Source organism: Diceros bicornis, chromosome 5 (genome assembly GCF_020826845.1).
Source record: "Diceros bicornis minor isolate mBicDic1 chromosome 5, mDicBic1.mat.cur, whole genome shotgun sequence".
Taxonomy (NCBI): domain Eukaryota; kingdom Metazoa; phylum Chordata; class Mammalia; order Perissodactyla; family Rhinocerotidae; genus Diceros; species Diceros bicornis.
Window position 1 is genome coordinate 93,286,944 of NC_080744.1, and position 26,341 is coordinate 93,313,284.

A 26,341-nucleotide genomic window follows, 5' to 3' on the forward strand; every position below is an offset into this window, starting at 1 on the left:
TCTGCAGAACATTGCCTAGTACATAGTGAGTACTCAATAAACTAGCTATTGCTATGATGATCATATTCTCCAGTGGGGGGACCATAGGGCCAGTTTTTCAGTATTTAACTGGATAGTTCAGTGCCTTAGCCTTTTCTTTGGTAAGATTAAAAAAAATTAAAAAGAGACATTTCCTATTTATCTCTAATGCCTACGGTGTCGCAGTTCCTTTACCTGCCTGGTGCCTAAGGCATGGAAAATCTCCACCCATGATAAAATTCTTCTCACACTCTCCCCCTTCCCAGTCCAGTGTTAGGGTAGCATATCTGGCCACCCTAACTCACTGTGATGGTTTCTTTTGGAATAGTTTCTTCTTTTGGCAATACTAAACATTCAGTTTAGCGTTAAATTATCACTAAAGCATTCCGTGCTCTGTTGCTTTTAATTCCCTCTAGGGTCAAATATTAAGGTTTATTCTTCTTTTTACATCCATCCCTCACTGCCACTAACAGTAGGCAGATACACAATAACTTTTCACTAAATAAAAGTGTACAAGGAAGGGAGTGAAAGGGAAACAAATATTAAACAAACAAACAACCTTTAAGGGAGATTGTTGATCTGGGGAGGGATTGTTGATCTAGGGAGAGTACATAGCCAGATCTCTGTCATTGTTTTAAACAAAGACCTGACCAATCAACTTGACTCTTAAAAAGTGTTCTGAGTCTTTCTTTAAGAAGCTTTTCAATCTAGGTTGCAAGCACTGTACCCTGGGAATTTGCTTTCTGGATTCTGAATTTGATTCCATTTGTGGTTCTGCTGTGTATGAAATCATGGAGAAGATTCTTAATTGCTCTGAGCCTCAGTCTCCACTATTTGTAAAAGAATGAGCTTAATAAAAACTCTCAAGAAGTGAGCGTGGAGAATAAGGGAGCAAACTCCTGTCTCAGGGCCTTTGCACTTGCTGTTCCCTCTTCCTGGAACCCTCTTCTCCCAGCTGTCCACAGGGCTCTCTCCCTTCTCTCCAAGGGTCTTTTTTGAAATATCACCTCAGTGAGGCTTCCCTGATTATCCCATTTGAAATTGCACAACCCTACCTACTCCCTATCCCCTTTTTCTGCTTAAATTTTCTCCATAGCCCTTAATAAAAGATAACATATCTTTTACTTATTTATTTTATTATTTGGTTCCCCCTACTGGAATGTAAGCTCACTGAAGGGAGGGATATTTATTTACATTGTTCCCTGTCATGACTATTTGTTGAATGAATGATAAACAACACAATAGGCGTGGAAGTTTTTAACAAGTGCCAGGCACACTAAGACTAACAAATGTTTTTTGCTCTAAAATGACAGTGGGTGGATCAGGAAATGTTAGTTTGTTTTATTCATGGACAAACTACAAAATATCAGTGGTGGCCTTTCTTGAAACAGCTGGCTCAGAGAATCTCACAATGGGAAGGAAATTTAAAGGTGGGCCAGTCCTGAGAGAGAGAGTTTAAATTCTTCTCTGCTGTTACCAATAATAATAGAAACTGCTCCCATCTAGACTCACAGACTTCTCTACACTTGAGGATTCTTCTATTTGCAACACGAGGACTCTTTTTATTCATTGAGGATATTTCCCCCTGAATGTAAAAGTAATATAGAAATAGAGAATTGTAGAAAATTTAGAAAATGCAGAAAAGAATAAAAAAAAATTTTTTTAATTACCATAATCTCATCACCCAGACACAAAGACAACTTCCGATACACAGTATTATCTTAACAGTTTAGAAATATACATGTAGATAGAAAATTTGGAGATCTCACTGCATGTGCTGTTTTGCAGTCTTTTTTTCATCTAACATTAAGTATAAAAACATTATTTTAAAATGCTGCACGGGGTGGCCCCGTGGCTTAGCGGTTAAGTGCACGTGCTCTGCTACTGGCGGCCCGGTTCGGATCCCGGGCGCGCACCTATGCACCGCTTCTCCGGCCATGCTGAGGCCACATCCCACATACAGCAACTAGAAGGATGTGCAACTATGACATACAACTATCCACTGGGGTTTTGGGGAACAAAAAAAAAAGGAGGAGGATTGGCAATAGATGTTAGCTCAGAGCTGGTCTTCCTCAGCAAAAAGAGGAGGATTAGCATGGATGTTAGCTCAGGGCTGATCTTCCTCACAAAAAAATAAATAAAGAAAAAGAAAAAGCTGCAAGGGGGGGGTGGGGGGGGTGGCCAGCCAGGTGGTGTAGTGGTTAAAGTTCAAGAGCTCCGCTTGGGCAGCCCGGGTTGGAGGGTTCTGATCCGGATGTGGACATAAGCACGGCTTATCAAGCCATGCTGTGGCAGACGTCCCACATATAAAATAGAGGGAGATGGGCACGGCTGTTATTAGTTCAGGGCCAGTCTTCCTCAGGAAAAAAAAGGATTGGCAACGGATGTTAGCTCAGGACTAATCTTCCTCATCAAAAAAGAAAAAAAAAAGCTGCCTATGTTCCTCTTGGGGATGTACCATACCTTATTTAATGTTTCCCATTCAAGCTGTTTCCAATTTTTCTCAAGTTACATAAACTGTATAAGGTACACACGTCTTTTATCTGGATCTCTGATTACCTTCTTCAGAGGAACTCCTATAAGTTACTGGGGCAAAGGGAGTGAACTTTTAATTTTTAATAATTGTTTCTTAAATTACAAAAAATTAAAGCCTTCACCGTCGGATTTTACTCCATAGAAAGTCTAGGGTGTCTTCAAACCAGTTCGATTCAACCATCCCAAATTCCCTTCCGCTACTAAGTTTTCAAGGTCTTAAGTAAACGTCTCCCGGCAGCCGGCACTCACGCCTGAGCATAATCGCCCAAACGCTGGTCTCCTTCCCCAAAGTGAAACTTCATGACACGGCGCCGAAGCACCATCTCTTTAAATTTTAAAACGAGGGCTCAGGCCAATGAATGTTAAGTTTCTCCCGGAAGATGGCGCCCCGCCCACAGTCACGCCCTTCACCAATCAAGAAGAGGTGTCCTCCACCGCCCTTCCAATCAGCTTCAAGGATGGAAGTTGCACACGTAACTTACGTAAGGCAAGTGACCAATAGGAGCTGATCTTGGGAGTTGGCTCCGCCAATGGCAGCAGCTCTTGGAGAGCGCGGGAGCGTTTCGATCGGGGCCTCTGAGGGAAGCAGTGAATGGCGCTGGTTCCCTGAAGCAAGGGCTTAGGGGAGAGCGGCGCGGGCCCCAGCCGGAGCCCTGGGGCGGCGGCGCGGCCGCCATGGCCTGCTGTCACAACGTCACGCTGCTGCTGGACACCGCGGGAGGCGCCGCCGGCCAGAGCCCGCTCCGGCGGGCCGCCCTGCGCCTCCTCACTCACCTGAGCTGCCGATTCGGCCTGGCCAGGGTCCGCTGGGCCTTCAAGTTCTTCGACTCGCAGGGGGCGCGGAGCCGACCCTCCCGCGCATCTGACTTCCGCGAGCTGGGGGCCCGCTCCTGGGAGGACTTCGAGGAGGAGCTGGAGGCCAGGCTCGAGGATGGCGCCCACGGCGGCCACCTGCCGGGCCCGACGCCCCGGGCCGCCCACACGCACGGCGCGCTGATGGAGACGCTGCTGGACTACCAGTGGGACCGGCCCGAGATCACATCGCCCACGAAGCCGGTCCTGCGCAGCCGGGGGAGAAGGCTGCTGGACGTGGAGAGCGAGGCCAGGGAGGCCGGGGGCGCGCTCGGGGGCTTTGCGAACGCCGTCTTCCTGCTGGCCCCCTGCCCGCACTCGCAGAGGGAGCTGCTGCAGTTCGTGTCCGGGTGCGAGGCCCAGGCCCAGCGCCTGCCGCCCGCTCCTAAGCAAGTCATGGAGAAGCTGCTGCCCAAGAGAGTCCAGGAGGTCATGATCGCCCGGAAGGTCACCCTGTACTGGGTGGACACCACAGAGCGGAATAAGGTAAGTTTGTAGTGAACGCCGGTTTAGTGCACGGTGCTCTCCTGGGTAACCGAACTTGCGGCGTGTGCAGAGCAGCCCACAGACCCACAGTGACACCAGCATGACCAGCGTGCGTCCCTTCGGCAGGCAAGTCCTGTGGTCACAAATAGGGACAGTCTTCACAACAAAATAGGTAGTCCTTGGTAACTGCTACGTCGAAGCGTTTAAGGGCCTTCCCAGACTATTTCTCCCACCCACGACCCATATTCCAGCATACGGAAGCCGCCTCCGGCTGGTCGACAGGCCTGAACCGTTGTTTTGCGCTGAGCACGCCAGTGCTCTCCCTTCTCATCCTTTAAGGCTTTGCCCAAATGGCTGCTACTCAACCCCCACCTCTGAATTTCCACACACTCTGTGTGGCACTTACGCTTTCTCCATTGTGTTCAGGTGTGCACATCTCTCACCTTCCATCTAGTCTAAAACACCTGGAAGGCAGGCCCCAGGTCTGACGTGTCTTTGTGTCTCCTGCAGGTGTGTATCAGACATTGTAGGTGTTCAGTAAATATTTGTTGACTAAATGAATAAATTCTTGTGTACTTACAGTCCCGAATGGCTAATTTGAATTTTTGTTGAGGCCATGGGGCCTGCGCTCCAATTAAGTGTGGGGATAAGTATATATTTTTACCTTCACCATTTTCCTCCTGTCGCTTCATTTAGTCAACAAATGTTCCTTGAGAAGCCGCTGCATTGGGTGCCTACCACACTGTTTTAGCTGCTGGGGATGCAGTGGTCAGCCCAAGTGGAGTTTACTTTCTAGGGGGGAAGATAGATTAAACTGATAAGATTAACAGCATAAACAGATAGGCAAGTAAGTGATAGGATTTCAAATAATGCTCTGAAGAAAAGAAAGCTGGGGAAGGGGCTGGCAGTGGGGCAGAGGAGGTAGAAGGGGGTGGCTGTTGTATACAGGCTGGTAGTCAGGGAAGGAAGGCCTTTTTGAACAGAGAATTGAATGGTGAGGGAGGAATGTGAAGGTTGGGAAAGAACATTCCAGGCAAAGTGAAGAGCAGGTGTAAAGATATGAGCTTAGTTTGTTTCAGAAACAAAAAGGCAAGGAATGCTGAGACCTAGTAGGCAAGGACGGGCCTAGTAGGCAAGGGCGAGTGCAACAGGAGAGGAAGTCAGAAGGCAGGAGAGGCCCATCTGTAGGACCAAGGTAGTAGGTGCAGATTTTGTTCTAATTGATGGGGAGGTGGTTTAACCAGGTGGAAGATGTGATGCCACTTATTGGAAATACATGTCACTAAACTAGAAGTGAGTTAAATTGCAAGATTACAGATGAAAAATGAGCAGATAATTAAATAATGATATGGTGTGTTCAAATTTCCAACATGCTCTTATACAGAGCTCAAAAAAGCCGTAGCAAATGCAAAATAAAGGAGCAATGGCTTGTCAAAGAAGAAAGGGAAAGGACAAAAGTGTTTAGGAGGATGGTAAACATTTGATGGAGAAAATGGAATCCTAGAAATTAAAATTTGGTAAGGCAGCAAATCCAGTGTAGGACACAACACACAACATATAAGTGCTCGATTTGGGGTAATTGATATCACATCACATCAAAGACTTTGTTCTGGAATTGTTTTATATCAAATGCTGGCTAGAAATAAGTCTGGCAGACGGGGCTTCAAGATTCTTTTTTCAGAAGAGCATTAAAATAAGTTGGTTAATTGGATCTTTTTAAAAATCCCTTCCAGTTCTGATGTTCCACCATCTGAGGGGATAGGTCTTCTCTGAGGCTTCCCTTCACACATCTGCTATATTGTTTCCCCCAAGAAAACGCCCATTAGATGATCTTTAGCTTTTCTGGAATTTTTTTGTCTGGTGAAAATCTATCTTTTCCTATTGTAAATTCTCTGTCCAGCCATGCTGTGGAGGCAAAAAGGAGCCTTAGGCCCTGTCCTTGGGGAGCTCTCTGTACAGGGGTAGAGAGAAGGGAAGAAGAGAAAATCCAGGACCTGCCTTGCGGAGCTCACAGTCTGGGAAGTAGAATTGGGGGAGAAACAACGTGGACTCGCAGATGGGGAGGAGGGCTTCAAGCCCACAGAACTCTTGCAAAGATATAGGATAGAAGGGAGCAGAGGAGACCCCTGGCACATTTTCGACTTTATGCCTCTGATTTATTCAACTTATGTTTCTTACATACCTCTAGGTATGCTGGGTGTACTTTTACTGAACCAGACAAATGTGGTCCCTGCTTTCTTGGAGCTTGTGGCTGTCGGGGGAAGAGGGAGAATCTCTCTCTGCCCTTTTCCTTAAGGTTCTTCTGGCTGGCCAAATAATCAACAAGACAGGTTAGCAGGAGAAAATAATACCAAGTTTAATAACATGTATACATGGGAGAAATCAGGGACACTGCGTTTCTCAACACAATAGCAGAAATTCTCGTCTTAAATATCATTTTCAGCCAATGACAAAGGAGGATTTTGGGGGTGGGGGGAGTCAGTTACAGGAGATTACCACTAAAGCACAGTAAACAAGAGTAAGGTTTATTATACAGCTCAAGGCCTCACCTTCCACATTGACAAGTCACTAGAGATGAGCTCATCCCCCTCTCTTCTCCAAACAGAGAGGGAGATACCTTTACAAATGGAGATTTCCCTTATAAATGTAAATGATTGTCTGGCAACTCTTCACTGGGTCATCCAGAGAATGTGGCCAGAGAGACAGAACTTCTGATAAGAGGGGCTTGTTGGTGCCTTTCCTATTGTAACATTTACCGTACGTTATCTTTACAGCCATCATGATAGATCTGTTCCAGGAAGGAGCTACCATGTCAACTTCTTTAGGCAGTTAGTGGGGGAGGTCAAATGTCCTCAGAGAAAACAACCAAGGTAAAGAGATAGATTTCAGGGTGGCCAAATCTTGATCTCCCACATGGCCTAGTGGACCATTTATAAATCCCCACATTTGAAACTACTATTAGGATGTCTGTCACTTATCCTATAATATGCATAAAAATGGAAAATGTAACCATGCTGTATATACTGGTTGTAGTTTTTTTTAATCCTGTGCATATATTACGTTTTAATCAAAAGTTAATGTCCTTTTCAACTCTTTTTAAAGTTTTACCTTTCATTTGATAATCAGTTTTTTTTCCCCTGGCTGGTCCTCTGGCTGAAACAGTTTCAACAATTTTTTTGTTTAACATTCTCTCCCATAGCAGTGAACACAGGCATGGACACATGAGTGGTAACAGCAAATATTGATTAATCGATTATAGCATTTTCCAAGCTAGTATGCATAACTGAAAAAAAAGTTTCACAATACATTGTTTTTCTTCATTACATGTGATATTTTCTATTCTAGTTTTTTTCTTTAATGCTGATTATAAACCGCTCAGTGCATCCATCCAAGTCCATCAAAGGGTCACAACCCTAACTTTAAAAGCACTATCCAAGACAGTCCTTGATTCTTGCACTGGTCTATCATTGCCTTGCCTGTGCCCTTGGGCACTCTTATGCCCCTCTTTGAACTTGAATATAATGGAAGGTTTGGAGATGACCTAGAAGACTTCATATTCACATACAATTGAAGGTTTAATGTTGTTAACTCCCCCGTGGAGTAGGCAAATCAGCATGATAACCATGTTCTAGGATAGGTGCTCCTCCTTCATGTTCCCATAGTACCTGAATGTTGTCATGTTGTATTGTGATTCTCAGTTAAATATTTCGTGTTATTGCTGTTTTACCCACCCCACCCCTGACTTTAAGATCCTAGAAGACAGGGACTTGGTCTTACTCGTTCATGGCACATAAAGATTGCTCAATAAAAGCTTGTTGAAAGAAGATGAATGAAGAGGCAGCTTATGTGTGAAGGGATGAGGAATGGCTTTTACAGAGAAAGCAGGATTTAAGCTAGATGCTGAAGTATAATAAGCATCTAGTTGGTGAAAAAGGAAGGGTAAGGTGCAGGAAACAGAATCAGCAAAAACACGGAAGCATTATGAAATGTGGTATGTTCAGGAAACAGCAGATGGTTCGGTGTGCCTGGAAGGTAGGGATGGGTGTTTGGAAAGCTTGTTTAGGGTTGTGAAGGGCTTTATGGCTATACTGAAGAGTTACTTGATCGTGGAGGCAGTGGGAAGCCCTTCAAAGTTTTTAGAGAAGTAGCATGATCAGATGTATGATTTGGAAGGATACTTCTTAGAGCAACATGGAAGAAAGATTAGAGGCGGAACATAGACTTTATAGGCTACAGTAGGAGTCCAAGGGAGAGATGATGAGGGCATTTGTGAAAGCAGTGAGGATAGGACTGAGAAGACCTCTTTGTTCCCTACAGTCCTGTGGGGTGGGCAAGTCAGCAATGATCTCATGCCTCACTCCCATGATACCTGGCCAGTGTTGTGTTGTGTAGGACAGAATTATTTCTATTCATGAGTCATGGTTTTGTATTCCTTCTGCCTCTAACATTTTATGATGTATCCCCAGCGATTTGCATCACTTCTGTTCCTTGACAAAAAAATAGAATCCAAGTGCTCTTTTCACTAAGTGGACACTTTCTTGAAGGCATATTATGTAGTAAATATATTCTTGGGCTGTAGAGTAATGGGACGCTGGCCATTATTTGTGTTTGGCTTAACAAATACATCAATTGTGTAATTTGATCCTTTAGGTATCAACTTTTATCTCTCCTGATTTCCCTTAGCTTTATTTATGAATGCCTACTTTACCATAACCTGAGGTTCTTTGTAATTTTTATTTCAGTTGTGGGAGTCCCCAGACCACCTCGGGTACTGGACAGTGTATGAACTGCTCCACCATGTAGGAGGCACTATCTTGCCTTATGCAACTTTCAGCCAGGATTTCACAAAAGCAAAGGAGACACTGCTCCATAGTGAAAGAACGCTGTCTTGTGAACCTCACCTCTCTTCCTGGATTTCAGCTCTGCCAACTGATTCCACTTTAAACTGTTTGCTCTATAATTCTCCTGAGTATGAAGCCTCATTTCCATCGATGGAAGGAATGTTATTTCTCCCTGTCGAAGGTAAGCAAATAATATTTTGGGGAGCTTTTTGGTCACAGTTACATTCATTTCTTCAAGGCAGGCCCATGCTTTTAATTTCTTTAGAATTTCCAGCAGCCTAGGCACTCAATTAATGCTTGTAACTGAAAGAATTAAAAGATGTCTAAGCAAAATCAGAGATACCACAAGAAAGGATTGAACTCTGATGTACAACTGCCAGCCGTGTATGAAAAGAACAAGTGAATGATTTTAAAGAGTTTCCTAAGTGTTTGAAAAGAAGGATAGTATTGTTCAAGTGCCCAAGCTGAGTAGTAAGATTTCATTGCCTCATAGGAGAGATTGATAAACTGAAGACCATAGAGAAACAATGATTGACTAAGAGAAGAAATATCAAATTAGTCAACAGAAGCTGAAAATGGTGCTGACAGGAAGAGCCAGCATGTTGGAACCTTCATAAATTTGCTTTACCATATGATTCACTATATAATGAATCTCATTTCTGAGCACATTATATATTCACACAGATGTATTCATATGGAACTATGTAGGGATTTATGCATAAAACTATGTTATACATTATGTGCAGTTTAAGGAAATTTCAAGAGTAGTTTTGTTTAAGTAGTTCCATTATACACAGTCTTTAAAATTTAACCTCCTCAGAAGATATGATGCACTGTATTTTATGGATTTAAGAAGTGGTATCTTCTTTTTTGTAAGTAGTGAGAATTGCTTGACTACTTATTTCTGAGTCATAATTATTGAGAAGTTCTGACATCAAGTCATGCCCCTGTAATTCCGTTCATATATAGCTTTTCCTGTAGAGCTAAATGAACTTGCTGGGATAGCCTGTTGGCAGTAGAACGAGATGTGAACTAAGGGACAACACTAGTACCTCAACTGACAATCTCATTTTTTCTTCTTACTATTAAATCTATCTTTAATAACTATTTCTTATATTAGAATTTTAATATTCTTTATTTCTAATAGGCAAAGAGATTCAAGAAACATGGGCAGTCACCCTAGAGCCCTTGGCCATGCATCAGAGACATTTTCAGAAACCAGTCAGAATTTTTCTAAAAGGCACAGTGGCCCAGTGGTTTCTCCCAATGAGCGGCACTGTGGGCACTGACAGCTGGATGCTACAAAGTCCAGAGGAGAACAAATTGTCTCAAAGGATGTCATTTCAGCAGCTAGTAAGCAGGCTGGCTGCTGATGAGTTACATCTGGTAGGTATCTTCTACATGCTAACTATTCTTGTCTAATCACACATTGGTAAAGTGAAATAAGTGCACTTATGAAATGCCAAGAGCTACCCTACATAATACATGCATGCCTTGTTTTACTGTGCTTCGCTTTGTTGTGCTTCACAGATACTGCATTTTTTACAAGACCCTCCACCAGAAAAAAGATTATGACTCGCTGAAGGCTCAGATGATGGTTAGCGTTTTTTACCAATAAAGTAGTTTTTAATTAAAGTATGTACGTTGTTTTTTTAGACATAATACTATTGTACACTTAATAGATTATGGTATAGTGTAAACATAACTTTTATATGCACTGGAAAACCAAAAAATTTGTGTGACTTGCTTTATTGCGATATTCGCTTTATTCCAGTGGTCTGGAACCGAACCTGCAATATCTCTGAGGTATGCCTGTATAGTCTCAGTGAAACTGATGATGCTTTTGCAAATAATATTGTCTATATTATAGCATCATGACAGCAATGCTCATTAGTGAAGAAACAGTTTATAAATTGCATGTACCTTGAATCCACTTAAGTTAAATTATATTCACATAGGAAGAAAGGCTGTGGGCCAAATGGAATGATTGTGTTAGGGTGATAAAGTGATGGGTGATTTCTTGTTATTTTTTGACTATTCTATTATGTATTTATTACTTGTATAATAAATACATTTCATTTTTAAAAAGCCACTACACTATAAAATTAGGTATAATAGTGTCTAATAGTTACATAAACTTAGAAATGTCTTCTGAAAGGGAACACATAGATATCCAGATTTGATTTAAAGGTGATGGTTATTTTTAAACTTCCAGAAAATTCCTTACCTTACTTTGTCTTTTGCCTTTGTAACCTCAGAAGGTGTCTATATCCTATTGTGAAACATTCTAGAGAAAAACTATGTAGTCATCTGAACAGATGTGGTTCTAAGAGTTGTATGCTCTGATGGAAAGAGCACTGGGCCGGAGTGTCAGGTGATCTGGATTAGATCTCAGCTCTGCTGCCCACTGTGTGATCTGAGTACTGTCACGCGCCGCTTAATGATGGGGCTATGTTCTGAGAAATGCATTGTTAGGTGATTTTGTCATTGTGCAAACATCAAAGAGTATACTTACACAAACCTAGATGGTATAACCTACTACAACCTAGGCTTTATAGTACTAACCTTATGGGACCACTGTTGTGTATGTGGTCTAAAATTGACCAAAGCCGTTGACCACCGTTGTTATGTGGTGCATTACTGTAAATCCCTTATGTCGTAGTATTGCCTTGTGGTTAAGAGCATGAGTTTTAAAGACAGACACACTTGGCTTCTGCCTCTTACTAACTAGGTCACCTTAAACAGGTTACTTAGGGGCCGGCCCAGTGGCATAGTGGTTGGGTTCGTGCACTCCACTGCAGCGGCCTGGGGTTCACAGGTCCAGATCCCAGGTGCAGACCTGCACACTACTTATCAAGCCATGCTGTGGTAAGCGTCCCACATATAAAGTAGAAGAAGATGGGCACAGATGTTAGCCCAGGGCCAATCTTCCTCAGCAAAAAGAGAAGGATTGGCAACAGATGTTAGCTCAGGGCTAATTTTCCTCACACACACACAAAAAAACAGGTTACTTATTCCTCAGCCTCAATTCCTCCTCTGTAAGATGGGGATAATAATCACTTTTACCTGAGTGGTTGTGAGGGTTCAGTGAGTTATAATAAGTGCTTATTAAATATTCTTGGTAACCTTAGATTTTTCTTATTTGTAAATTGAGGGATTAGGATTATATGATCAGTAAGTTCAATTCTAGCTCTAATACCCATCAAGTCTATCTTTTCCACAGTTTTCTCTTTTATATTAATAATCATTAGGGAAACTATCGTTCTGTCTTTTACTAAACTACATTCTTCTTTAGGCATATGACAATATGTTCAACTAATTAGAACTTCTCCTGTAGGTTGCCGATGTGGACCCTGGTGAAGGCTGGCCCCCTATCACTGGAATTATTTCCCCTCTCTCTACCAATACTACAATTCTCACTGTGTTCCGCACAGAGGAGGCTGAATTTCAAAGACATTTTCTCCAAACAGTTGTGGAAGAGAGCCCCCAGGACACAGCGTCCCTGTTTTCCGATCTTATGGATGGTGTATTGAATCAGATTCACAATTCACTTGAAGATCCTGCTACTTTTGGTAAGCTTCTGAACCAATAACTAACAGAGTCTAGGGCAGAGGTTTACAATCCCTTCCAGCATCAGAACTTTTTTCTCACTATGCTCTTAGTAGAACCCCAGTATGGTGTAAAACGGATAAAAGCATGCTACAATACTTCAGGCAATTTAAATCATCATAATTTTTAGCAGTCTTGAAGCACTTCTAAGACCAAAGTCTTCTGTGAAAACAGTTTGAAATTAAAGGTATAATATGAAACCTGGTTTTTAATATGTTTAATAAAGACTGTAAACCGTCCTGATTCTGTCTACCTTCTGATTCGTTGCATTGTTACTAATATGATACACACCTTATTTATGCTAGGTAGATATTTTTATAAATATAATCAATTTGATATTCCCTCCATTCATTCATTTATTCAACAGATTTATTGAGGGCCTGCTACATGTCGGGCCTTATTCTATGTACTGGTAATGCATCAGAGAACAAAATAAACAAAGGTCTCTGTTCTCGTGGAGCTTGCCATCTAGTCATTGGAGACAAGACAAACTAAATAATGAAATTATATAGTATATTTGAAAGAGATAAGTGCTATAGTAATAAGGCAAGAAAAAAGGAATGGAGAGTGTTAAGGGGTGGGAGGGTTGCAATTTTAAACAGGCGTTGTTGAAAAAGTAATATTTGAGCAAAGGCTTGAAGGAAGTGATAGGGAGAGAACATTTTGGTAGAGGCATCAGGAAGTGCCAAGGCTCTGAGAAGGGTGTGTCTGGTGTTTTGAGGAACAGCAAGGAAGCCTGTGTTGGTACATTTTTGGAGTAGCGTTTTTCAGAGACGATGCAGACCTGTTGGAGTTGGTGGTGCAGATGAAGGAGTGTTGTTAACAATGCTGCTTTGTATGTCCTTTGGAAGAATACTGTCAGTCCAAGGGAGGAGCAAGTGCTTGGTTTCTCTGCTTTGTTTCTAATGCCTCTTTTCCTTTCCTTCCTCTCCCATCTCTGCTCCTTTTTCCCTGTAGCTCCTCCTGTTCCAGAGTGGGCCCAGCAGGAGCTTGGCCGCACCACTCCCTGGAGTGCAGCTGTCTTAGAGAAGTGGTTTCCTTGCTCTAACCTTAGTGGGGCCAGTTCAGATTTGATGGAGTCATTTGGGTAAGACTTTCTTATTTCTCTGGGTAGTGATTATTGAAATCAGCTCTCAGTTATCTGCATGTGGGTTTTTTTTTTTAACAGACCACATTTTCTAGGTATAGTCCAATAATACTAAAAAGTAATTACAAATGGAAAGTATTGTTTAATGGCTATAGAGTTTCAGTTTTAGAAGATGAAAAGAGTTCTGGAGATGGTTGGATGTGATGGTCGCACATTATGAATATACTTAATACCACTCAACTATGTACTTAAAAGTAGTTAAGATGATAAGTTTATGTTATGTATATTTTACCACAATAAAAAATTGGAAGAAATTAATTGCAAAAATAAAATGCTCTCATATTATGGATGTCAGAAAATATTTAGTGTTCAATTTCAATAAAAAGGAAAAATAGCAAACTTGTATAATGCAGCTAAATTTATACTTAAAGGAAAATGTATAGACTTAAACTATCTTTTAAAGAAGAAAGATTAAAAACCAATTAGCTAAGGCTCCAACACAGGAAATAATACAAGAGAGTAAACCCAAAAAGTAAAGAAAGAAAGCAATAATAAAGATAAGAACAAAAATGAATCAAATAGAAAACAATCGAAATCAACAGAAACAAAAGATGATTCTTTGAGAAGCCAAATAAAATAGAGTAATCTGTAGCAAGATTGAGCAATTAAAAAAATAACAATATTAGAAATGTAAAAATATAGCAGAAATTCAAAACGTTATTAAGAGGTGTAGTCGAGGTTTATTTTTTCCATACATATATCCAGCTGTTCCAACACTATTTGTTAAAAAACATTCTTTTTATCATTGATTTATTGTGGCACCTTTGTCGAAATCAGTTGACCATCATTGTGCAGGTCTATTTCTGGAAAGAATCTAGTCCAGAAATTACATTAATACCACATTGTCATGAGTACTGAAATCAGGTAGTCTTAAGTCCTCTCAACTTTGTTTTTTGTTTTTTCGTTTTTTTCAGAATTGCTTTGGCTATTAAGATCCTTTGCATTTCCGTGTAAATTTTAGAATCAGCCTGTTAATTTCCACAAAAAAAGCCTGCCAGCATTTTTGACTGAGAGTACATCGAGTCTATAGGTCAATTTGGGAGGAATTAACATCTTAATAATAATGAATCTTCTGATTCATGGACATGGTACAGCTCAAAAGGGCTAAGAATATAACAGGTGCACTTTCTCCTATGAGATAGCAGAATTTACCATAAAGCTCTAGTAAATAAGGCAGTGTGGTTTTGGTGTAGACCAATGGAACAGAATAGAGAGCCCAGAAAGTGACCCCCACACTCCTGTGGGAGCTTGGCACATGACAAAGGCAGCAATATAAAACAGCAAAGAGAATAGGCTATTCAATAAATGGTGGTGTAACAATTGGCTATGCAGAAGAAAAAAGATAGAAATTAGATTTCTACTTTATAGCATACACAATAATAAATTTCTAATAAATTAAAAATCCAAATGTGAAAAGCTCAACTTTAAAATTGTAAGAAGGAAAAACAACAGGAGATCAGGCTAGGAATGGATTTTTTAAATAAGACATAAAAAATTCAAACCACGAAGGAAAATATATGACTATAATGAATTTTAAAATTTCCATATGATGAAAAAGATTAGTCATAGACTCAGATAGCTATAATCCATATAACCAACAAAGGGTTAGTGTCCAAATTGCACAGAGCTCCTAAAAATCAATTTAAGAAAAGACAAGCAATCCAGTAGATAATTGGGCAGAGAATGCAAACAAACAATTCACATGAGGAAATTCAACAGAGCAATAATTTGGAAAGATACTCAGTTGAGGCAAATGGAAATTAAAACCACAATAAGAAAAACCCACAAGATTCTATTTTCTACCCATCAGGTTGTCAAAAATTAGTAAATCTGATAATGGCATGTAGGGAAACAAGAACACTTTAGATGATAGAAGTATAAATAGTTACAATCATTTTAGAGTCAATTTGTATTCCTAGTAAAGCAGAAACTACATACTTTTTATGACACCCAGCAATTCCACTTTTTGGTGTCTACCTTAAAGAAATTTTTGCACAAACACAAGGAGATCTACACTAGAATGTTCACTGCCAGTCATTAAAAGTGAAAAGGTGGAAAGAACCAGGTGAGCCTCAGCAGGGAAATGAATAAATTTAAGTGTGGTATAGTTATACAATAGAATATTGTATATAGATTAAATTCAGTATAGATTCAGTAAAGCTAAATAAACTAGAGCTATTTATATGCACATGAAAAATATGTTGAGTGCAGAAAGATGTATATCATTTATGTAAAGTTTACAACATATAAGATAGCAATTGATGTTAGTTTTGTTGCATATGTATGTCTCTGTAAATAAGATACACACAAATTTAGGAAGACCTCTGGGAGGAGGGATGGGAAAAGATTAGGTGGGGCTTTCTCTGTGTCTGTAATGCTTAATTTCATTTAAAAAAGATCTGAAGCGAGTATGGCAAACTTTTAACAAGTGTTTAATCTTGGTGGGAGGTACATACTTACCTATTTAATAATGCTCTCTCTATTTTTTTGTGTATTTGAAAGGTTCATAAGTTTTTTAAAAAATGGCAAACCCTCCCCGTTTTTAAAGGAAACACGAGCACACTTAGGGAGAATTAGTCTGCTTCAGACCTACTGCATGTATGAGGCTGATAGCCCCAGCGGATTCAAATAATGTCACTATAACTTTCTCCCCTTTTAAATCAGATGATATCAGATAATGGGTGATAGTGAAATACAAATAATACATTTTGAAAATTATACTATTTTTGTAATTTCCTTAGTAACTGATATTTGGCTTTAGGTGGAAAAGCATTTAATAACCAATCATTCCCCTGCCCTACTTTCTCCCATTCTCATCAATCCCAAATGAGTTTACTACAATGTGAAAGAATTATTCAGAAGTCGTCGTGATACTTATTATACTGTATTACATCATCTTTATATACATTACATTAAAACTTATGGACACTGAGTAAAAAATAACTGTGGAAGCCCAGAAGTGAAGTAGTTGCCATAATTAGGCATGTACCCTAGGACATGAAGAATCTTTTAAGTCAATACTGTATGTAATGATTAATGGTTTTGTGAACAAGTAGCTTCTGCCCCTGAATTTGTTCAAATCATAAATGAAAGAAGAAACATTTTCCCTCCTGAGAAAATATATTTTTAAAGGCATCTTGTGGGGACATCTTTTGATTAGCTTTTAAAAGGATAATGAATTTTGTTGGTTTTTAAAGCATTTTGAAAAATCAGAATTTCAGCTTTATGCTAGAGATCTTGTTCACAGGTTACTGCGGGCTGCCTCATCTAATAAAGAAGAGTCTTCCAAAACTGAAAGTGAATTAACACATTGCCTCTCCGAGCTCTACCAGAGAAAGTCTCGTGAAGAATCCACTGTGTCTAGTCAGGAAGACAGCAAAAAGAAACGTATGCACGTAGAAATGCTATTTCTTAAGGCAGTTTTTTTTGAGACTGTATGTTTTAAAAGATTGACATTCCCTAAAATGAGGTTGAAATGGTAACTGAATAAAGAAGGACAAATTCTTGTATTTCAAATTTGAAAACAATTACATTATTACAATAGTGATAAAAGAAATCACCCACAATCCTACCTTCTTAATGAATAAACCATTTTCATCTTTAGTTATAACAAATTTAAATACAACTTTGCTGCTTAAAAATATCTATTCATCTGCTACCTTGCCTTTTTGGTTGCTATTCTACCTCATTCCTTAACAAAATTTACAAAATTCTTACGTTGTTGAACATGTAGATTGTTTTCAGTTTTTATCATTGTAAATAATACATCATGCATATGATTTATTCTTTGAGTGATTTCCTTAGCATAAGTTTCCAGGAGCAAGTTACCGTATCAAAAAGTAGCTCTTGATGCAGACTGCTAAATTCCCTATCAGAATAGTTATATCACAACCTGTGACCTTTGGGTAACACCAAAATGAGTCTGTTTGGCATTTGTCTTATGTAAAAATCATCTAATCACATTCAGATGTTTAGTTCCTAAACTTCAGTTAAAAGAAGAGCTCTCTTTCTACCTTTGTTGTAGGTAGAAAGAGACTTAAGAACTAACTAATTCAGCTCATTCTGAAAGGATAAACTTCATTTCAGTATTCTTTCACAGAATATTTAATTTGAATTAAAGTACTTCTTGAGTTCACAGAAGTAAAAGTTATTTTACGTTTCTTCCCATGATGTCGTTTTGATAGGAGGTATCCCTCGTACTCCAGTGAGACAGAAGATGAACACCATGTGCCGTTCCTTAAAGATGCTGAATGTTGCGAGGCTAAATGTGAAGGCTCAGAAGTTACATCCAGATGGCAGTCCAGATGCAGTTGGAGAGAAAGGGCTCCAAAAGACAGCCAGGGGAAGAATAGCAGATAAATTGGAAAGTAGAGGAAGGACACTAAGAAGTGCTAAACCTAAAGGTATGCCTCAATTTCATAGCATTTTGGTGTCTAAGTCCATGTTTTCTCTTTTATACCCTCATATTTTTATAAATTTTAATCATATCCCTCAATTAATGAACATTTATTGAATATCTACATGCCCAGAAGTGTGTTATGGGAAATACAATAAAAAGAAGATAATGTTCTCTTCTTAGATTTATGATCCAACTACAAAGATAACTATAAGAACATATATACATTGATGTATATATAATATATATAAGGAACTAATAAAACTAGTACATGAGAGAGCCAAGAGTCTACAACAGAAAATACTTGGTCATTTGGGAAGTAAAGTCATACAAAGCATCACAAAAGAGGTCAGTCTTGGGCTGGAACAGGCTAGGGAGGCTTCTCAAGAGCCAGTGGAGCCCAGGCTACACTCTGAAGAATGAGCAGAGTTTAGAGGGCAGAAAGGTAAAAGAGCATGCGAGATGGGCGATTAGCATAAGCACAGTCACAAAGAAGAAAGGCCATGGCTTGGCCATAGGACAAGTGGTTAAAGAAATTTTATACATTTATGAATAAAGGGAGAGGGGAAATGTTCGTGAGTAATCTAGTGCGAGGTTATTGAGATCTTTCAAAGTTGGGCAGAATTATTTCGTCCAGTAGCTGCTATTTTCCTATTTGTTCTCTTTTCTTTTTTTAAAAATAGATTGAATTACAGTATGTTTCTTATTTTCAGGGTACATTCTTAGCTCACACTGACAGTGCCAGTCCTGTGGGATGATTGTGACAATTGCTTATGAACTCTGGGCAATAATTGCGTGATGTTATCTTTGAGTTCTTTTAAAAATACTGGAGTCAAAGTTTTCTGCTCCTTTAAAGATTGTTTTCCTATGGAATTCTAGATCCATAGGTGATAATCAATTTGAGTGAAACAACATCTTTAATGAGTTAGTAAAGGTATAAGAATGTGGATGATACATTCAAGAGAGAGCAAAAATAACAGTATGTACTCAAGACAGTGTGGTATTAACAAAATTTCAGGACTAGATTATTTCTGGAAATGTTCCTGCACAACAGTGGTAAATTGATTTTTGACAAAGTTGCCCCAATAATTCAATGCAAAAAGGATAGTCTTTTCAACAAATGGTGCTGGAACAACTGGATATCTTTACGGAAAAAATGAACCTCGACCTTAAACCTCTTAATAGTATTTTGAATTTCTGCTCCATTTTTTCATTTCTAATATTGTTTGTTTATGCATTTCTCTTTTTTTAATTGCTCAATCTTGCTATAGATTTCTCTGTTTTATTTGACTTTTCAAAGAATTGTCTTTTGTTTCTGTTGGTCTCTTGGTTTTTTTCCTATTTTATTCATTTCTGTTATCTTTATTATAGCTTTCTTATTTTTTGCATTTACTCTCTTGTTATTTCTTGTGTTGGACCCTTAGCTAATTGGTTTTTAATTTTTTGTCTTTAAAAGATAATTTGTAGGGCTGGCCCCGTGGCTTAGCGGTTAAGTGCGCGCGCTCCGCTGCTGGCGGCCCAGGTTCGGATCCCGGGCACGCACCGACACACCGCTTCTCCGGCCATGCTGAGGCCGTGTCCCACATACAGCAACTAGAAGGATGTGCAGCTATGACATACAACAATCTACTGGGGCTTTGGGGGGGAAATAAATAAATAAATAAAATCTAAAAAAAAAATAATAATAATTTGTAAATTTTCCTTTAAATATAAATTTAACTGGATTATACAAGTTTGTATATTCCGTTTTCCTTGATACTTAGTTCTAAATATTTTCTGACATACATAATATAAGGGAGTGTTTTATTTTTGTAGTTAGTTTTTAATATTTTTGGACTGTTCACTGATGTATTCTGTAAGACAATAATTCTTTAATATTTGCTGAAACTCTGGCCTAATATGTGGTCAAGTTTTGTTAATATTCCATGTGTACTTGAAAATAATGCGTATTGTCTTTTTTTTTTTTTTTTTTTTTTTTTTGAGGAAGATCAGCCCTGAGCTAACATCCATGCTAATCCTCCTCTTTTTGCTGAGGAAGACCGGCTCTGAGCTAACATCTGTTGCCAATCCTCCTCCTTTTTTTTTCCCCCAATGCCCCAGTAGATAGTTGTATGTCGTAGTTGCACATCCTTCTAGTTGCTGTATGTGGGACGCCGCCTCAGCATGGCCGGAGAAGCGGTGCGTCGGTGCGCACCTAGGATCCGAACCTGGGGCCGCCAGTAGTAGAGCACACGCACGTAACCGCTAAGCCACGGGGCCGGCCCAATGTATATTGTCTTAACAGCTGGGTACTTGGTTCTGTACATGTCCATTACATCAAGTTTATTAATGTTTGAATATTCAACATTCTTAATTTTTTTCTACTTTTTCGTATAACTGAGATATCGTTTTATAATCTTTCACCATGTAAATTTGTCAAAATTCCCTTGCAATTCTGCCAGTTTTTGCATTATATATTTTGAGGCTTGTTAGGTTCATACAGATTCAGAATTGTTTATATCTTTCTTGTAATTATATCTTTTGTCAATGAGTAATGATAACTATTTATTTCTAATAACTTTGTGCTTTAAAGTTTATTTTTCTTGGTATTAATATAGCTACACTAGCTTTCTTTTGGTTAGTGTTTGGCTTCATATCTTTCTATTCCTTTATTTCCAATGTTTCTTTGTCATTATGTTTTGGGTATATCCTTTATAAACGCATACATTTTTTAATCTAATCTGACAGTTGCTATCTTTTAATCAGTATTTGTAAGGTAAATGTTTATAATTATGATTACTGATAAGCTTGGATGTATTTTAGTGTCTTAGTTTGTGCTTGTTTTTTTCCTTTCTAGCAGGCTATGAGATTCATCAAGTTTTCTTGATTCCTCTTTTTTGTTTCTTCTAGGTTTGGAGCTTATATAGTTTCTTTCTTTTCCATTAGTGGTTACCCTTAAATTTATAATGTGTACACTTGATTTGCAAAGCCTTAAAATTGATCACTGTCTCTGTACTTTCTCAACCTTGATGCTATTGACATTTTGGATCAGATAATTCTCTGTTGTGGGGGCTGTTCTATGCACTATGGGATGTTTAGCAGCATCCCTGGCCTCTGCCCACTAGATGCCAGTAGCACCACTTCTCCTCACCAGTCGTGACAACTCAGGCAGCCAAATAGCCTCTGGGAGGCAAAAATTCCCAGTTGACAAATAATACAAGGACTTCAGCTGGAGTTGATGATCAATTTGTCTTTGTCTTTCACAGATTTTAAAACTGAGGAAGAGCTACTGTCTTACATACATGAAAATTACCAAAAGACTGTGGCCACAGGACAAATCAGATTGTATTCATGTGCTCAGAACATGATCTCAACCATTAAAGCGTTCCTAAAGTCCAGAGGCACCAAGGAATTAGAAGTAAGTGAGGGGGGGTATTATTTGTCATAGATGTAACAAACATCTTGGTTGTTTGTTGGTGGGTTTGGTTCATATGTCTTGGAAATGTCTCTTATGCAGTGCGTGATTAAAAAATGATAAGATGAGCAAGGGGTGAGCACAATTCCAGATCTTGGAAGATGGATGTGTGAATTGGAAAGGCATAAATCAAGGAAACAGCGGGGGGGGGGGGGGGGGGAGTTGGGGGTTAGTAATTACATGTACTTCTCTTTTTTTTTTTTTTTTTGTGAGGAGATCAGCCCTGAGCTAACATCCGCCAATTCTCCTCTTTTTTTTTTTGCTGAGGAAGACGGCCCTGGGCTAACATCTGTGCCTATCTTCCTCTACTTTATATGGGCCGCCGCCACAGCATGGCTTACCAAGCAGTGCGTCGGTGCGCGCCCGGGATCCGAACCAGCGAACCCCGGGCCGCCGCAGCGGAGCGCGCGCACTTAACCGCTTGCGCCACCGAGCCGGCCCCTGTACTTCTCTTTTAATGAAACCTCTAGCCTCATCTGAGCTGCGTGAATTAAGCCAGTGGTTCTTAATCCTGGCTGCAGTTCACAGTCACCTAGATTATTTTTTTTAAATGCTGATGCCTGGCTCCCTCCAGACCAACTGAAACAGATCTGTGGGGGTTGGGACCTGGGCATCTGTACTTTTAAAAAGCTTCCTAGATGATTCTTCTGCACAGGGAATGTTGCAAACCACTGTTTTAGACCGTGTTGTTGTTGTTTTTATTCGTGGTTGGTGGTGAAAGCCAGGCTCCTTCTCCAAAGCAAAAAGGAGAGGAGTTGTCTAGAGTACTTAGCCTTCTCCATCACTACTTTCTGGAATCTTCCTTTTAAGAAAGTTCAAATCTGCAGGCTTGCTCTATCCGTGCCCACTTACTATCAAATACTTTTACTATGTTCTTTTTAAAGATATAAAATAAGAATATTCATTTCACTATTTTCATTCAAATGAAAGAAGGGGGAAATTTGTAAGGGAATGTACTTCCCTTCTTAGGGCATTAGTCAGCTATGGAAGAAATTAGAAATAATGATAAGTAACTTAATATTCTATGTGATAATTTTGTATTTTCAGGTGAACTGCCTGAATCAAGTAAAAAATAACCTCTTAAAAACTAGCAAAAGTCTCCGACAGAATCTAGGAAAAAAACTGGATAAAGAAGACAAAGTCAGAGAGTGAGTAACAACTTTTTTTTTTTTTTTTGCCATACTCAAACAAAGCTCCAAGATTTGCTTGTATCGGTTTAAAATAGGTTGCCAATTGCTTGAAGAGGCTTTTGTAGCTGATTCTTTATGATCTTATGTGCAGTTTGAGTCTCCTATTTACCTAGTAACCATATCATTATTTAGAGAAAGCAATGGTGGTTCTCCTTTTTAGATTGTTGTTTCTTATATAAACAATCTATGCTTAAGGAAGGAGCTTTTGGTTACACAGCTCAAAGTAGATATGACCAAGTCTTTTTTTCTCTCAAGGTGCCAGCTTCAGGTGTTTCTTCGTTTGGAGATGTGCCTGCAGTGCCCTTCAGTACATGAAAACATAGGTGACGTAGAGCGGGTAGTGGAGGAGGCAAGTATATAGCTTAGTGCCGCTGGGAATAGCCATGGATGCATTCAGCTTCCCTGGAGAAGGCAGGTGGTAATTTTCTAAAATCTCCTTCAGGTGACAGATTTGCTGCGCATGGTGTGTTTAACTGAGGATTCAGCATACCTAGCAAAGTTTCTGGAGGAAATTTTGGGATTGTAAGTTTGATGCCTACTAACTTAACTTTGAAACTATTTTACCGAGAACTACATATGGTATTATCTCAGAATTATGGAATTGTAAGGACTGTTTCTCATGCTGGGTGAGGGAGGGTGTAGGGAGGGTGGAATGGTGACCGTTCCATATTTAACCAATCTCTTCCACAGGTATATTGACTCTATCCCAAAGATGCTTGGAAATCTTTACGACAGCCTAGGGTTTGTAATTCCTCAGAAGCTGGCTGGTGTCCTTCCTACAGATTTTTTCAGTGATGACTCCATGACACAGGAGAGCAAATCACCGCTTCTTTCTGTGCCTCTTATGTCAAGTACTCATAGATCAGTGTTGGGTGGCACTGAATCTGACCAACTAGAGGAGCTTCGTACCAGATCAGCTAAGAAGAGAAGGTAGGAATTCGAGTAATTAAAGAAATTACTTGCACTGTTACAGTTCTGACAAAGGGCATGTTTAAACCATAGTCCATTTGTTTTTGTCTATAGTTGATTGAATTAATAGTTAGTTGCCCTTATGTCTGAATCGCAGAAGCCAATTGTTGAAGTTCCTAACAAGGAGCATCTGACACTCTACCTTTTTCAGGGAACATACAGTATGTATTGTGTAGTCCACAGTGCCCTTCTTGACTGCCATATGGGGTCTCCAGCAACTAGGAGCCTTTCATGAGATAAACTTAGGTTTCCGCTTATTCTTTAAGTTTTCCTTGATGCTTTTCATTGTTTGTAACTAAATGAATTTATAGTAGTTACTTTTAGAAATTCCGAGGTTGATTTGTTTTGCTATAAATTCAGGGCAATCCCAAGATAAGTGACTTTTATTTAAGTAATGTTTTATTTTAAACTCTAGTTCCATTCTAATTTAATTGCTTTTGTAACCTGAATTGAGTGTATATTGACTGTTTTTTTTCCTTCTTTCAAAAGGAAAAATGCACTAATAAGACATAAAAGCATTGCAGAGGTTTCACAGAATCTTCGACAAATTGAAATTCCCAAAGTGTCCAAGAGAGCTACAAAAAATGTAAGTCATTTCCAGGAGACAAGAAATGGCACTACCAGAGTTGTTCCTTTCGGCATGAGTTGACACAATAAATAAGAATGAAAGACCGTGTCTCTACTTTTAAGAAATGGACACTAGAGGATACAGAAATAAAATTAGGTAGTTTATGAATGTGTATACAACTGTAATCCAAGGAATAAAGAAATATAAATTTGTTAAAGATTAACCATTTTACCCAAAAGTGTGACAGTTAGAGGTAATATAAAGAAAAATAGCAAGTAAAAGTTAGGAATGAGTAAGTTAATACAAAATCTTTAATGTAGATAAGAACACTCATAAAACAGTAACTAACATAAGCAAAGAAACCATTGAAAAATAATGTACAATCATAATAGGACTTTGCTTACCATAAAGTACTTTTCAGTACATTTTACTTCTATAACAAGTTAAAAAAAAAAAACACTCTCAGGAAGCCAGGTGGTAATTGTTTTTCTGTGGAAGTAGATGTAAGGACTTGAGGTTTTTGTTGGTTGCAAAAAAAAAAAAAGAAACCCAGCTGGAGTCTATTTACTAAGTAGAATTAATGTTTTGCTAAGGCAAGAAGAGGGACAAAAATGCCTTGAGACTTTTGAACTGCATGAATTATCTGAGAAGAGTTAAAATTCTCTGAGAACTAGCTTTAGAAGCATTAATCATTACACCAGTGGTTTGCTGTGTTCCTAGAGATTTATGGCTGTCCTTTGGAATTGGAGGTGGGATTTCTTTTAAAGAGTTAGTGTTGTTCACTTTCTCGGTATACGTTAATAAGTATAAGTGAATAAGATGCAAATCTTATGTATCTTGGACTCCTGATGGGAGAGTGTGAAATCCAAGAGATGTCAGACCTCCTCTCACTAGACTTTACAATGATTTGCAGTCCTTTCTAGTACTCCCTTTTGAAACTTTTGTTTTAGATTAGCTAAGAAAGTTTCCTTCTATAAGACCAGATTTACTGAGGTCAGGATTTGATTTTGGTTAATAAAGAACATCATTTGTTGAGCCAGCCCTGATGGGTCTAGTGGTTTAAGTTCAGTGTTCTCACCTCTTGGGCAGCCCAGATTCATTTCCCAGTCGTGGAACCACATCACCCATCTGTCAGTTGCCATGCTGTGGTGGCGGCTCACACAGAAGAATCAGAAGGACATACAACTAGAATATACAACCATGCACTGGGGCTTTGGGGAAGATAAAAAAAAAAAGAGGAAGATAGGCAACAGATGTTAGCTCAGGGCAAATCTTTCCCTAAAAAAAAAAAAGAACACCATTTTTTACGTTTCTGCCCCTATGTGATGCTTCATTTTTTAATTACTACAGTGGCATAATTGAAAAAACAAAACAAAAAATCTTTAAAAACAGTTGTATTGTTTGAGATGTATCTGGACTCTTGAATTCTTTACTATAATAGCAAATAAATAGCAGTTTAATACAGAGAAGTTCCTACGAATATAGCCATCCTCTAATTAATTTGTGAGTTTTCCCTTATTTTTTAGTTATAAAAGGTATATATAATCATCATTAAAAAGTTGAAATCATATAAAGTTAAGAGTGTCTCTTCTCCATCCATTCTTCAGAAGTAATCACTGAGGACAGTTTGTTGTGTATATTCCCAGGCCCTTTTCTGTATATACCAATAGCATCAAAGGTTTATACACGTCTGTTACACACATACATATACATAAACATTACAAGTGGTTAACCTACTGTACTTATTATTCTGCAGTTTTTTATGCTTTTTCCTCATCATGAACCTCTTTCTGTGTTAGTATATATAGGTCTTGCCTTCCTTCTCTATTCTTACAGTTCTTCCTAATTCTTTTAATGTCTGCATTGGATAGATGTATCATAATTTGTTTCACTCTCTGGGTATTTAGGGTGTTTCTTATTTTGTGTTATTACAATGCAGCCTTCAATGTCCTTGGAACATATATCTATTTTTTGAGCATTTTAACAACTATTTCTGTTATGGATTTCTACAAGTGGAACTGCAGAGGTCACAGGGTTTTGTGTGGAGTTTTTATTCTTATATTTTAAATGAACACTTATTTAAATTTTCTTATCAGATTTTGTCATCTTTCAGGAGAGTTCACACCCTCCTCTTCAGCAGCCTCCACTCCCAGGGAAAGATACAGTACAAGGTATACTTTGTTTTCTTGGTGTATGCGTTTATTGACTAGAATGACAAATTTATTTTGATTGCATGTACTTAAGCAGCTGCATATGGTTATAAATTAGAGTTTTTT

The 26,341-nt window shown here is 39.0% G+C and overlaps 1 protein-coding gene across 1 annotated transcript in view; it reads left to right on the forward strand.

Moving 5' to 3' along the window:
* Positions 1 to 3,124: 3,124 nt before the first annotated feature.
* The window catches only part of TICRR (TOPBP1 interacting checkpoint and replication regulator), a 42,510-nt gene continuing 19,293 nt past the window's right edge, over positions 3,125 to 26,341 (forward strand). The window contains 14 exon segments of the mRNA XM_058542433.1: positions 3,125 to 3,891; positions 8,634 to 8,913; positions 9,880 to 10,118; positions 12,070 to 12,304; positions 13,299 to 13,428; positions 16,736 to 16,875; positions 17,673 to 17,891; positions 21,130 to 21,281; positions 22,386 to 22,486; positions 22,784 to 22,877; positions 22,971 to 23,050; positions 23,219 to 23,458; positions 23,987 to 24,083; positions 26,179 to 26,236. Of these exon segments, the coding sequence (XP_058398416.1) occupies positions 3,229 to 3,891; positions 8,634 to 8,913; positions 9,880 to 10,118; positions 12,070 to 12,304; positions 13,299 to 13,428; positions 16,736 to 16,875; positions 17,673 to 17,891; positions 21,130 to 21,281; positions 22,386 to 22,486; positions 22,784 to 22,877; positions 22,971 to 23,050; positions 23,219 to 23,458; positions 23,987 to 24,083; positions 26,179 to 26,236 (2,728 nt within the window). The 5' untranslated portion in view covers positions 3,125 to 3,228.